The following is a 13,569-nucleotide window of genomic DNA, read 5'->3' as shown; positions in this document are numbered from 1 at the left end:
GATACTGGGGACGGTGAATCTTATGTAGCTTTTTTTAGAGATACAGCACTAAGCACGTGCATTAAAGGCACCCCATGTGTCATTTTAGCAAATCATAGGCCACCCTCTTTAAACCTTCTGACTGTGGAGGAAACTTTGAAATAGAGTTCAGGCTTTGAAAACCCTGAGAAGTGAGAGCAGAAGTAAGATTTGGGAATCATTTAGTGTTTCCATGGTGGAGAATGAGACTAGGCCTGCAGAACAGCAAGGGGAGTGGACTACAGTGCCATATTGCTATGTCAGCAGCCATCCAAACTTCTGGGAAAGGCCATGTAATCCCCTGGGGAGGTCTTACGTAACCCCCATTTCCCAAAACCCTGAATAGGGATCCTTGCACTAGGTATTCTAGCAGTTTGGTCAAGAGGGGGGCAGGACTGTATTTTTAAATCCCTATTGTAGCAGGGCTGTTCTGCAAAACTTGTCAAACACTTAGACTACAGAACTTTAAGAATTGAGAGAGGGAGGGGAAGATGAACAGAATTTTATCCATTGTATATTGCATTTCACATGCTTAGTATCTACAGAATAAAAAAAATAAGCTGCACCCTTCTTTTGTAATTATCCACTTGTTTCTTTTTCTGGCAGGTTAACATTGAAGGTGGGGCTGTTGCCCTTGGTCACCCCCTGGGAGCATCTGGATGTCGCATCCTTGTTACTCTGGTGTATGCACTGGAGCGGACAGGCAAAAAGCGGGGAGTTGCTGCCTTGTGCATAGGAGGAGGAATGGGCATAGCTATGTGTGTAGAAAGATAACAAACCATTCCTTATTTCTGTACTGTGTATCATGCCTTGAATTCGAAGCTCAAATTGATTTTCATTGTTTTATTTAAAATTTCTGTACACGTCTACACTACCTGCTTCTGTCATTTAAAAAATCATGAACAAAAAGGGAACAAAGAAGCTAGAAACCTAAAAGGTTCAGCAGCAGAATATACTTATTAAAATATTTTAATTCATGTGCACATACCATTGCATAAATTCAAATACTGACACATTGGTGAAAGACAAAAAATAAAAGGCATTTCAACCCTTTGGGGTCTTTTTCAGTTGTCTAATATTTAAATATACTCATGTATTTAACCTGGATTTGATGCAACTGTTAGTTGCACACTCTGCCAAGAACCTGGACATGATCTTTGACACCTCCCTTTCCATGGAGGAACAGATTACAAAAGTAGCTCAGCTGGTGGTTTTCCACCTATGGAAGCTCTACCTGGCCCCACAGTACCATGTCACAGTGATCCAAGCGACAGTCACCTCTAGACTGGATTTCTGCAACTCGTTCTATGTAGGCCTACCCTTATCCCTGACCAAGAAACTCCAACCTGGTGCAGAATGCAGCAGCCAGGGTTCTTATGGGAACACCTTGGAGGGTCCATATTCAGCCCACATGCCAACAGCAGCACTAGATACCAGCTAACTACCAGATCAGGCTTAAGGTTCTAGTAATCACCTTAAAGGCTTTACATCACTTTGCATTCCTCAACCACCAACAAATGGGCAATCCCTGGCCACAGGGAAGCCCATCTCTCAGTGGGTAGTGCTAAGGCATTCTGTCTTGGGCCCCACCTGGAAGAACAATCACCCAGAGGACATCAGGGCCCTGCCAGAACTAAAACAATTCCACAGGACCTGCAACAAGGAGCTCTTCCACCAGGCATCAATGGGGACTATAAGGTGGCAAAAAATCTGAATGATGATCCTTCATAATTTGTTATGTATTTTCAGTTTTTATGCGCTTATAGTCCCCATCATGAGTGTATTTAAATATTAGATCACTGAAGACAACCCCAAGGTGTTGAAATGCCTTTGGGTTATTTGTCACTCATCCATGTATCGATATGTTTTGGATTTGTGCAATAGTACATGACAAATATTGATGTTTTAAAATGTTGTATGTGCACATGAATTAAAATAAATATTTGTATTTTAATATTTCATATATTCTGCTGCTGTTCAACTTTTTAGGTTCCAAGATTTAAAAAATATGTAACAGGACCAGCTCAAGCTTTAACAGTAGAATTTTCCCTACTGTGGGATGTAGTCTCCTCTTACTTTTCCCCACAGCAAGGAATATAGATCTCCATAACTGATTTAGATAGTTAGTATAGCTATGAAGGTCCACAAACATTAATTGCATACAGCAACAAACCAGTGTCTTACTACTCACCCCCTTCCCTAGTACAGGCAGACTTAAACAGGCTTTCACTGCTGCACAGGAAGAGTGTTTCTGTGTCTACTACAAATTGCATGAACTCACTCCTCACCCTTCCAGTTTCCTGTAGGGTTGTGGGCTTTGACCGCTTCAGCAATCACTGAAGCCCAAAGCAGCTTGGCTGCTTCAGGCTTCAGTGATCGCCAGAGCACGCAACCCTAGTTTCCTGCCAGACAAAAACAAGGAAGTCCACTTTTTGATGGTCAGAACATTCATCTTCCCCAGTCCTCAGCTTCCTGATGTATAACAAAATGAGAAATACAAATATCTGGGTCTCATTTCATTTATTCACTAGTTAACCATCTTCGGGGAGTGGACAGGACTTTAACAGCTTGTTTTATTAACATGCCAGTAAATACAGAACTAGAAAGAATTTTACAGGAAGTTAAATAAAAATCCATTTAGTCTTCAATTGCTCCAGAGTTGACAGCGTCTTCGTAACATCCACCTTTATCATTTTTACTTTCAGGGTGCAATTTAATAAGATCATCAATTCGAAGAATAGTAATTGCTGCTTCTGTTGCAAACTTCAAACTCTTTGTTTTGACCATGGTAGGCTCAAAGACACCAGCTTGCTTATTATCACGGGGCTTCCCATTGATTAAATCAAGGCCAATCCTTCAAGAACAAAAGCAGGAACTGTTATGAAACTGATATCAATTTCAAAATGGCCTTATCAAAGCCATAAAAATAAGACCCACTGAGATGCCTGTATACTAGACAAAAGCAGAATGCCTGCTTAATTTCACTTCACTCTCCACTATCACAAACATAGCTATGCCATACTATCAGCTGGAGGTAAATGGTTTGAAATCAGAATGTCAAAAAACTGCTTTTATGAGAAACAGTAGAATTAGGAATGAGCATTTAATAGCCATAAGTTACTGATTTTTTCACCAACCCTTTCATTGTTGTTCCCTTTTTCAGATACTTACCATTTCAGATTTTTCCGTTCAGGATTCACTTGAGCTTCATTATGAAATGCCCTGAGTTTTGCAACAAGATCTATGGCATCTTGGGCAGCATTGACTGCTAAAGTATTTGGAATTACTAGGAGAGATCTTGCAAATTCTGCAATAGCAAGCTGTTCACGTGATCCCTAATTGAAAAAAGAACTCCTTTTAACATTTTGTAATTAAACCAAGTACTGCAGTACTAGAATAAAATAAACTATTTTACAGTAAAGAGCTGCAGGCATTCCTATCTCTTGCAGCCCTGGAATAGTTTATCCTCAGGTGGCAGTACCTGCATGGTCCAATGAAGGTGATGTGGATGAAACAGGCCTTCCTAAAAGAGTCCCACAAGCCCAGAAACAAACATTCTAAGGGTCAAAAAAGTTTGGTGAGGGAAGCAGAAAGTGGGGAAGATCCGTGATCCTTGTGTGGGATCCAACCTAATGAATGGTTTTGTTCTGTACACTAACATCCTACCATTCCAATTCAAGGAGTTAAGTTTAGAAATATGGCTGCTCCCAAGAACAAGCTGATACACAAAAGCTCACCTTTCTTAAGCATCAATCAGATCACTTACCATGCTAGTTGCATAATTCTCTAGATAAATGGAAAGTGCTGCTTCAATAGCTCCTCCTCCTGGTACCACAGACTTCGACTCCAGTACTCTCTTGACAACACAAAGAGCATCATGCAGAGATCGCTCCATCTCATCACACATGAAGTCATTTGCTCCTCGTAATATAATGGAGGCAGATGTTCGTGCTTTAGTACTGTAAGGAAGATGTAACAAATCTGTTTTCTCATAATTAGCAAGCTTTCTGATAATTATCTTTGTGCCTTGCTGGTTATACTTCATCTACCAGATATTCATTATGCTGCTAATAAGTACTAAATTAACTGTACGGTTCTATCAGTAAAGAGGAGATACTTCCCATCTCAACATATCACTTACAGATGACCCATGATAATTTATCCCACGCGTATAACTGCTCACACCACTAAAACAGCATGGCAGCAATTAAATGGGAAACAATTTCATAAGGTGAAACAAAATTAAATTTCATTTATCCAACTTAAAAGTTCTTACTTCTTGATTAAGATCAATTCATCATCACAAATTCTTTCTTGAATCACCTCTTCTGCCTGCCCCAGCATTGATGCTTCAAAGGTTTCTTCACCTTCCAGGTTTGCCAGGGTAGAACAAATTGTGGCTTGTATAAAGATTTAAAACAGCATTTATTATACAAAACCTGATTACACCAAACGGCCCCAAACTAATAGTTAAAGTGCACATTTCCATATCCTGAACTGCAATTACCTCCAGCAGCCTTAGCAATGCGTTTAAGGTCTCTTTTCAGAACTCTGCGTACTGCCATGGCACCAGAATCCACAAAGTATTTCAGACACATATCATCAATGCCACCAGTGGTCAGAACAACATTGGCACCTGTAGCCAGAATCTTCTGAATTCTCTCTTTAGTGATGTCAGCCTCTCTGCATAAGACAGTATGTATAAATTAATTAAGACCAACTAAATTCAGAATCAAGAGCCTCTTGTGGCGCAGAGTGGTAAGGCAGCTGTCTGAAAGCTTTGCCCATAAGGCTGGGAGTTCAATCCCAGCAGCCGGCTCAAGGTTGACTCAGCCTTCCATCCTTCCGAGGTCGGTAAAATGAGTACCCAGCTTGCTGGGGGGTAAACGGTCATGACTGGGGAAGGCACTGGCAAACCACCCCGTATTGAGTCTGCCATGAAAACGCTAGAGGGCGTCACCCCAAGGGTCAGACATGACTCGGTGCTTGCACAGGGGATACCTTTACCTTTAAATTCAGAATCAGTGGTAAAGCTATTAGGGAAATGCTGAGAAACAACCAGAATGGGGCTCACTAGTCAACCTGCCGAGATTAAGTGCATATTCCTCCACTGCATTCATTTATAAAATTGCATTGCAACACGGAAGAATTCAGGAGGTATACCTCAAACTCCTACAGAGTTCCTTGGAAGATCATCGAAGGTTCTTAAATGAGAAAATCAGTATGGTAAGACAAAGCTTCCCTGAAAGGCAGCTTTGCCTCCCACAACCACTGCCCAAAATTAGCACTGTGTTTCTCTAAATAAGGAGCCTCTTGTGGCGCAGAGTGGTAAGGCAGCTACATGCTGTCTGAAGCTGTCTGTCCATGAGGTTGGGAGTTCTATCCCAGCAGCCGGCTCAAGATTGACTCAGCTTTCCATCCTTCCGAGGTCGGTAAAATGAGTACCCAGCTTGCTGGGGGGCAAACGGTAATGACTGGGGAAGGCACTGGCAAACCACCCCGTATTAAGTCTGCCATGAAAACGCTGGAGGGCGTCACCCCAAGGGTCAGACATGACTCGGTGCTTGCACAGGGAATACCTTTACCTTCTCTAAATAATGGTCTAGATCTTCAACTTCCCAACTATTTCTAGTCACAAGCACACTAACTCTGGCACCAAAACTCACCTGTGATATTGTTTCCACATGAACCATATGTATTTCTAGATTCAAGTGGGTAAGCTGTGTTGATCTAAAGCAGCACAACAAAACAAAATCGGAGTCCAGTGGCACCTTTAGGACCAACGAAGATTTATTCAAGGCGTGAGCTTTCGAGTGCAAGCACACTTCCTCAGACTATGAACTGACCATCATGACAGTGGGAATAGATAAGCAAAAGTTAATCCTGTGACACAGTTTACTAATTTAACAGGATTAACTTTTGCTTTATTCCCACTGTCATGACCTTCATAGTCTGAGGAAGAGTGCTTGCACTTGAAAGCTCACGCCTTGAATAAATCTTTGTTGGTCTTAAAGGTGCCACTGGACTCTGATTTTGTTTCATATTTATTTGTTAACTCTCTTAGAGGAAAAGGGGCTCAGGAAACAGGTCCCCAGCTATAGCAAGATTACCTTATAGCTTGCCATATAGAGAACCAGAAGATCATAAATGCAGAGTTTTGACTGTAATGTTACACTACAAGTATAGATGATCTGAAATTCTCTATATATCTGAACACCCAACAGAACCCAAGAGAAACTGATGCCACGAACAATCCTCAACTTTTGGCCATAAAATAAAAAGCCGCTGGATCTTAAGTGGTTTTTCAGCAGAAAGGAACATTGTTCTGAAGAGGAGACGGAAGGATTAATTGGTTTAAATCTCTCCTATGTTAACCATGGTTGAGGTCTGAACATCATGTAAAACTACAGTTAAATCTTAAAACTATTGCTGTTCTTTAATAACCAACTCAAACAGAACTAGCAGTGACTCAGGAAAGTTCATACCTACCACACATCAGTCTTTGAGGTGCTACTGGGCTCTTGCTCTTTTGAACTGGCTTCTGTGCAGTTTAGCAAGCATATCATTTAGAAAAGACTGCTCAGATTTCAATTTTATGATTTTGATATGATTGATAATACAGAGAAATAACCTTTCCACACAATGATAAAAAACAAAGATGAAAACTCCAAGCTGATAATTATGCATGACTGTTAACAAGTAAAAAGTTTAAAACTACACATTCTACAGTTTATGTTTCTAAAATCCACATAATAGCATACCTCTGTCTGATCTGGTCCAGTTTCTCAGGGTCTGTAATAACCACCTGAACACCAAGCTTCATTTTAGTCTTTTGCAGGCTGAAGTCAAGACAGGCAATCTTTGCATTAACTATTCTTTTGGTCATGCCTTTAAAAAAGCAGCACACCCAATATCAAAATAGAGTTTTTTAACACTGAAAAACTTTAACTAGAATTTAGTTTACAGGATGATTCACACAGTTGTTATAAATGGGAATTCCAAAAGTGAGCTTCAGCTACACCCTCCCAGTCTCCAAAAGGAAAATCTTAACCTTACCTTGGGATCCCACAACACAGTTCAATGCATAGCCATTTACAAGAATGCTCTCTTTCTGGCTGCGGCCATGTGCCTTTAAAACATTAATGGAGCTGATGGGATAGCGTGCTTGCCCCTTTTGATCTGTATATTTAATAGCAAGAGCAGCATCCACTACCATGTTGGCAAAGAAATCACTGTCACTGTAAAAGACTCATTAAGGTGAATAAGGGCAATTGTATCAAGAATTCATAAAACTTACAGCATGCCTGACATTAAAGTAGCTTAGCAAATCAGTACAGCAACCTTTTTCTATAGCAAAAGCTGATGCCATTTTACAGATGCGAGTTCCCTAAAGACATTCACCATTATGCAAATACCTTCACTACATGTAAGAATAAATCGATAAAACAGCAAGGCCAATAATAGACAAGGTAGGGCTTTCCGTATTCTCAGACTCCATTGGCATACAAAAGGATATGTCTTGTAAAATAAGTAAAGGGGAAAAAAACCTTAAAATGCCTGGAAAATGCACCAAAGTGGACAAAATGTTGAGTTAATTACCGTCCGTTAAGGAAAAGGGGAGGGGAAATCAGGCTGCTGAAGAGGGAAATTTTGAGAAGCAAGATCCCTCCATGCACATAATTAATCACAGCCCCCATCTTGTACCCCCTAGTAATAAATTGCCCATACTTTAGATGGATTGCAAAAGCAGCTATAAACAAAGGAGATTATGTATAACTAGAAGTCTGAGGACACACAAAAGAAGTGTTGATTCCCCTCTGGACCCCACACTGAGGGAATAAACTGAAAAATAATTTAGGTACTCCCTATATACACAGCCATCCCACTGCTACAGAAATCAGGCACAAGTCCTGTAAACTTTCATTCATTTGAATTGTCATCCTGGAAGAGCAACAAGGGCCAACACTTCCTGTTTCCTTACATACCAGATTCCAGCTTTTCATTGTGAATCAAAAGGATACACTCCAATGATTTTGGAGGACATCGATGTTTTAGCTGCATTAATCAGACAGTCCCTGCCCAGTTCATCTGAATTAATAACAAGATTTTCATTGATGTAACGAACTGCTTCCCTGTTTAAGACAAAAGTATTTCCGCAGAATTGTTAAAATTTCGTTTAATAGTACAAAGTTATTCTAACCTCGGTTGCTTGCTTATTTATGAAAGTTATGTAAACCTTATATTAAGGAACAGTGTTTAATACTTTTGTGAATCACGTAAGGGCTGAAAAATGACTAAGCGGACAACAGTATTTTATCTATGTCAAACGAAAAAGTTGTAATGTCCATTTTAAATTCTAAGGTAAGTTTAAAACTTAGTAGGCAAGGCTACAATTGCTTGCCAGTACATATAAACATTTCTTACTTGCAAGCAAGACGATATCCACTAATGATGGAAGTAGGATGAATTTTCTGTTTCACCAATTCATCTGCATTTTTCAATAGTTCTGCAGCAATAATTACCTGTCATAAAAGATGCACGATCAGGGAAAAAACATGACATACTCAATGTTCAAAAAGCATTCAATGAAAAACAGAAGGCCATTTCAGTTAAGAATTACAGTTTCACAACAAGTTATTTTTACCCACAATTTAGTATATAAATTATAGAGAGATGGGAACCATCAGACATTTATGCCAAATCAGGCCTTCTAAGCACAGTCTCTGTCTTGTCCAGTTCCTAAAGTAAATCAAAGGACCAAACACTGAAATTTCTAAGAAATAAAGGCTGATTCAAAGGCCTTCCCGGGGACAGAAATCTGGGAGTGGCAGAGGGCCAGATGATGACAGAATACTGGGGGGGGGGGGGGGAGGCGCTTTGGATCCTACAGATGTTTTATTGCTTCTGTTCTTGGTGAAGTCACCATAACATTACTAGGCAAGATGTAACTGCAGGCAATCTTTCAATCTGAATTGTTCTGCCATTGCATATAGGAAGAAGACAGAATCATTCTTCTCCTTCAGACTTTGGCAGGATTTCTGTATCCCATAAGCATAGCCACCTATTTTGTAGTGCAAATAGACAGCAGTCAAATGGGAAAGGGTTTGCTTACAGTTTTAACAGTAAAAACAGTGCACTAAATAGCTACAGGATCATACCCCAGCAAAGAACATTGCGTTTTCATCAATTTAATTATTACTGATAGAATATATGTCCTACTTCTGCATGTTTTCTTGTGGGTTTCTCTGATCCACAGCCTGTTACAACTCCCAAAATATTATTCCCAGGGCTATGGGACTCATAAAATAGCCATGTGAGTTAGGGAGAGTTCGCATGATGAAGGACAAGGGGGTGAATCACTCCTTCTTCGAGAAGCATATTTTTGCTGAGGAAAAAGGTCTAGTTCATCCTCACTATAGCTACGCACAGATCCTACAGATCGAGAAATTCTCTTTACAGGGGTCAGAGGGGGCTCCTGGAACAGAGGAGTATGGGGAAATTTCCATGCATGCACTGTTGGGAACTGCCTGATGACAGTACCAATACATAGACCAGTGTCGCTGAATTTCTATTGCAGAATAGGGTTGCAGTTCCAAGCAAGTCAAAAGAAACAAGACCTACTGAATTCTATGGTATATACTTCAAAGTAATCATAATTAGAAGTACATTGTTCGCGAACCTAAATCCTCAGACATGTGATTTAACAACTGGTTCAATTACTATTAGTTTGTGTCAGTGATTTCACACAAGTGGAAAATCACATATATGAAATAGGCATGTTAAAATTATTATACACTCCATAAAAACAGATACTGTTACACTGTTTTTGGCTGTGATGTTACAATGACTGCATCTTCAAACCTTCAAACCAGTAAAAGTTTGCTGAATTTTGGCAATTATTTAAATAAAATTACAGGATGACAACATTACAGAACAATGACTTTGCTGCCAAAACCGTTGAGTCTGCATATACACACATACCACAGAGGTGGTCCCATCTCCTACTTCTTTGTCTTGTAGATCTGCTAGTTCACATAGAACTTTTGCAGCAGGATGCTCTACCTCCAGCAACTTCAGAATGGTTGCACCATCATTTGTAATGGTCACGTCCTATTTATCCAAACACGGTAAAACATTAATTATGCTCACTTAGCAATTACTATAATGAAATCTACACAGTTAGCTAAATGGTAGAGTAACAATTGCTTTGGGATATAGATGGTCTGCTGTGCTTAATTGACTTCTACAATGCCCCTACAGATATTAATCTACTAGGCATCTTGTTTATCTGTTCATATTCCTGAATAATTTAAAATTTAAATAGCTAAGAAAGCTATCCTACACACACTAATGGAAGTAAACCATATTAAACACAAGGGGCTCATTTATTAGGTAGAATAACTAAACACTGCATTAAGGATGCTAGGATTATACTTACCAATAAAGCCACTGGTTTCTAAATTTGTACAAAGATGTACCATACAAAAATCGGAATACTGAAAACTTAAGAATACTTAAGATGATAAAGTTACCATAGACTCACCCCCAGAGTCATTCTCTAGCTGCCTGGAAGCAGTGACAAGGTGGATCAAGCAGAGTCACCTGAAATTCAACCCTTCAAAGACAGTCATGTGGCTGGGCAGGAAGAGGCCAAGTGAGGAAGCACACCTAAGTGGCCTAGATGGTGTTCTGCTCACTGCTGTCTATGAAGCCAGGAATTGGGTGGTGATCCTTGACACCTCCCTTCGAGGGGCAGGTCATGAGAATAGTGTAGTTAGCATTTTTCCATCTTTGTCAAGCCAACCTACTAGCTCCCTATGTTGCCCCGGAGCACCTAGAGGCTTGACTTCTGTAACTCACTCTACGCAGGCCTACCCTTATCCTTGACCCAGAAACTGCAGCTTGTCCAGAAAGCAGCTGCCCGGGTCCTCACAGGAACTACCTGTAGGGCCCATATTTGACCTATTCTTCAGCAGCTGCACTGAATGCTGATTGAAACAGAAAAGTTGGTTCTTATATGCTGTTTTTCTCTACCTGGAAGAGTCTCAAAGTGGCTTATATTCACCTTTCCTTTCCCCACAACAGACACCTGGTAAGGCTGATAGAGCCCTGATATTACTATTTAATGGAAGTTGTGATTTCAAAAGGTTTAATGTTCATGTTTTTATTAATTATGTGATTGCATTTTCTGTTGTGTACCACTCTAAGCCAGATGGGCATACTACACAGCCAATGGGCAAAAATACCATTTATATAAGATATATATATATATATATCAAATTTCACTTTCAACATGTATCAGTTGAGCGCACAACACAGTTTTCTCTAACATTTTCTGCTAGAAATAATGGTTACTTACACCAATGTCATCCACCAACATTTTATCCAAACCAACTGGGCCAAGGGAACTTTTCACAATGTTGGCGATGGAAGCAGCGGCCACAACTGTTTCAGTAAAACAAAACATACGTCTTTGTAAACATAGTAAACCAAAGCCATTACAGAAAGCAAAACAGTTCTGGAAAGATCCTGATTTCAAGACAGCAATTTACTTACCATGGCCTAGTTTACTCTCCACCTCTGCATTTACTCTGTCACAAAAATGTACAAGCAAGTCTTAAGCTCATGCACTATGTCTGTATCTTAAATCTATGAATCAGGTTCTTCATACAGTCAATCCATCCTTTTTTCACAATGGATGGATGAAATGAGCTAAGCTTACTCACAGAGCCATTTATTTGTTACACCCAGTTTCTTTACTTATAGGCACACAAGTTCGAATCTCACTTTATCACATACACAGTAGCTGCACAGTTATACTTGAAATGTGCTCTTTGTATGACTACTCTGCCAGTTCATACAGAAAAAAGATATTGTTAATCTTCCCCTTCAGGCTCTGACAAGCTTTCATTTACCGTATAAGTATAGCCACTTAATTTGAAACATAAATGGTAGTAGAATGGGAACAATACAGATCCTGTTTGGACACAGATTCTAAATATCAGTACAACAGACTAATAACGCTAAACCAGTGGTCCCCAACCTTTTTATCACCGGGGACCACTCAACGTCTTTTACTGAGGCCCGGTGTGGGGGGGGGGGGTAGTTTACTCCTCTACTCTCAACCACTGCCCTAACACTCTCTGATCGCTATGGTAATGTTTAAACATCCCTTCAAAATAAGATACAGACACGCCACAACAATGAACATAAGGAACATTTTATTTTCATGGAAATTTTAACTCATGACAATGACAAATCAATGGGAACCCTGAGCTTGTTTCTCTGCAACGAGATAGTCCCATCTGGGAGTGATGGGAGACAATGACACCCGAAGTGTGTTGTAACGGGCTGCGGGGGGAAGGCGTCCTTTGGGGCCCACCTCCAATTAGTTGAACGACCACATGTGGTCTGCAGCTCACAGGTTGGGGATCGCTACGCTAAACAATTCATTATCAAGTGGTTACTCCTCTTCTATCAGGTGAAGACTTTTTCATTTGTTTGGCATTCCTTCAGTGAATCCTCTCTTGCCTTATGCTTTAATATTCCTGCATTTTGGTTATATATACATAGATATTAATCAGTGCTATGATGTATTTTTAGTATTCTAATTGTTAGCCACCTTTGTAGCCTTGAGCAGGCAGAAAGGAAAAGCATACATTACTTATTTATTTAGATTTTTGATGTAAATGAAATAAATAAAAATCAGTTCTTTTAATTTGTCATTACAAAAAGTTCTATATAAAATCTAATCATATAATTTGTAATGATGGAAATTATTGATTTTAGAATCATGTAAATCTTAATACATACAAATTTGTAAAAGCATCTAATAAACCAGCAACCTTTCAAGCTGCAAGACCCATATAAGGAAGGGATCTCGATGAACAGTTGCAAGACCTCTACCATCCCAGGCACCCAAACACTTGGCTCACCAGAAATTTCTGCTTTAGGCCACAGATTTTTCAGGTACCGCAATGGTGTGAACAAAAAGACAGTGGAGCCTAATACACCATTTATATCTACTCTGCATAATCAAGATCTTGAAGGCAGCAGCTTCTCCCCACAAAGTGTTCCTCACATAGCTTAGAACGAGCTAAGAGGAAACAGTAAGACCACACCATCCTAGGAGCTGGCGGCGCCATTTCGCCAGATGGTCTCCGCTCCTACCCTGCTGACCCTACAGGCGCCGCCCTGAGCCGGCTGGGATACAGAGCCGTTATTATTAATGTCTTCAGCTGCCGGCTGCTCCTTCCACACGGCCAGACAAGCCACGCATGCCCAAAAGAGACGCCCCATTTCATCACGTGCGCGCGCCTCAACGGTCCCCACGCGGGGAAGAAAACAGACCAGGAGAGTTTTTTTCTTTTACCGTTCTGGGTGCGAACAGTTTCGCCGGTGCCCCGGTCTCCGAGGACCGCCAAAGGACCCTCCAGCGCCGCCATCTTTTCGACAAAGAGACCGAGAAGGCTACGCGCGCGTGCACCACTCAGCGCCCTAGAGACGCCTAGCCTTCTGGGTAAACCCCGCCCATCAAAATGGCGCTTGGCG

General features: G+C 40.5%; 2 protein-coding genes and 2 non-coding genes across 5 annotated transcripts in view; 1 reads left to right on the top strand and 3 right to left on the bottom strand.

Moving 5' to 3' along the window:
* The window catches only part of ACAT2 (acetyl-CoA acetyltransferase 2), an 18,655-nt gene extending 15,989 nt beyond the window's left edge, over positions 1-2,666 (top strand). The window contains exons 9-10 of one of the 2 annotated variants that reach the window (XR_013233421.1): positions 625-2,341; positions 2,385-2,666. Coding sequence is in view for 1 of the 2 variants with exons in the window: in XM_077348417.1 (XP_077204532.1) it covers positions 625-792 (168 nt within the window). In the remaining variant the exon portion in view is untranslated. Of the gene's footprint in view, positions 1-624 lie in introns of both variants that reach the window. The other variant, XM_077348417.1, reaches the window with a different exon arrangement.
* TCP1 (t-complex 1) lies at positions 2,524-13,569 on the bottom strand. Its single transcript, XM_077348404.1, has 12 exons — positions 13,391-13,569; positions 11,378-11,463; positions 10,000-10,128; positions 8,443-8,540; positions 8,040-8,150; positions 7,075-7,256; positions 6,780-6,906; positions 4,526-4,701; positions 4,295-4,418; positions 3,785-3,977; positions 3,190-3,353; positions 2,524-2,872 (listed from the first exon to the last, which is right to left on the bottom strand). The coding sequence occupies exons 1-12, from the start codon at positions 13,461-13,463 to the stop codon at positions 2,656-2,658; spliced, it is 1,680 nt and encodes a 559-aa protein (XP_077204519.1). The 5' UTR covers positions 13,464-13,569; the 3' UTR covers positions 2,524-2,655.
* LOC143828210 (small nucleolar RNA SNORA29) lies at positions 8,985-9,118 on the bottom strand. The gene has a single exon (XR_013227561.1). It is a non-coding gene; the product is annotated as a small nucleolar RNA SNORA29 (small nucleolar RNA).
* Positions 11,855-11,985, bottom strand: LOC143828215 (small nucleolar RNA SNORA29). The gene has a single exon (XR_013227564.1). It is a non-coding gene; the product is annotated as a small nucleolar RNA SNORA29 (small nucleolar RNA).

The sequence above is a fragment of the Paroedura picta genome, chromosome 1 (genome assembly GCF_049243985.1).
Source record: "Paroedura picta isolate Pp20150507F chromosome 1, Ppicta_v3.0, whole genome shotgun sequence".
Taxonomy (NCBI): domain Eukaryota; kingdom Metazoa; phylum Chordata; class Lepidosauria; order Squamata; family Gekkonidae; genus Paroedura; species Paroedura picta.
The sequence above is the reverse complement of the archived record's forward strand: the minus strand, read 5'-3'. Positions and strand labels throughout refer to the sequence as shown.

What these genes read in the sequence shown, in the direction of transcription:
- TCP1 (XM_077348404.1), bottom strand. Translation starts at nt 13,463, where the DNA reads ATGGCGGCGCTGGAGGGTCCTTTGGCGGTCCTCGGAGACCGGGGCACC. An exon ending in GAGATGGGACCACCTCTGTG is followed by an intron (nt 8,541 to 9,999) that starts GTATGTGTGTAT and finishes CTTTTATGACAG; the next exon opens with GTAATTATTGCTGCAGAACT. An exon ending in GGATATCGTCTTGCTTGCAA is followed by an intron (nt 8,151 to 8,442) that starts GTAAGAAATGTT and finishes TGTCTTAAACAG; the next exon opens with GGAAGCAGTTCGTTACATCA.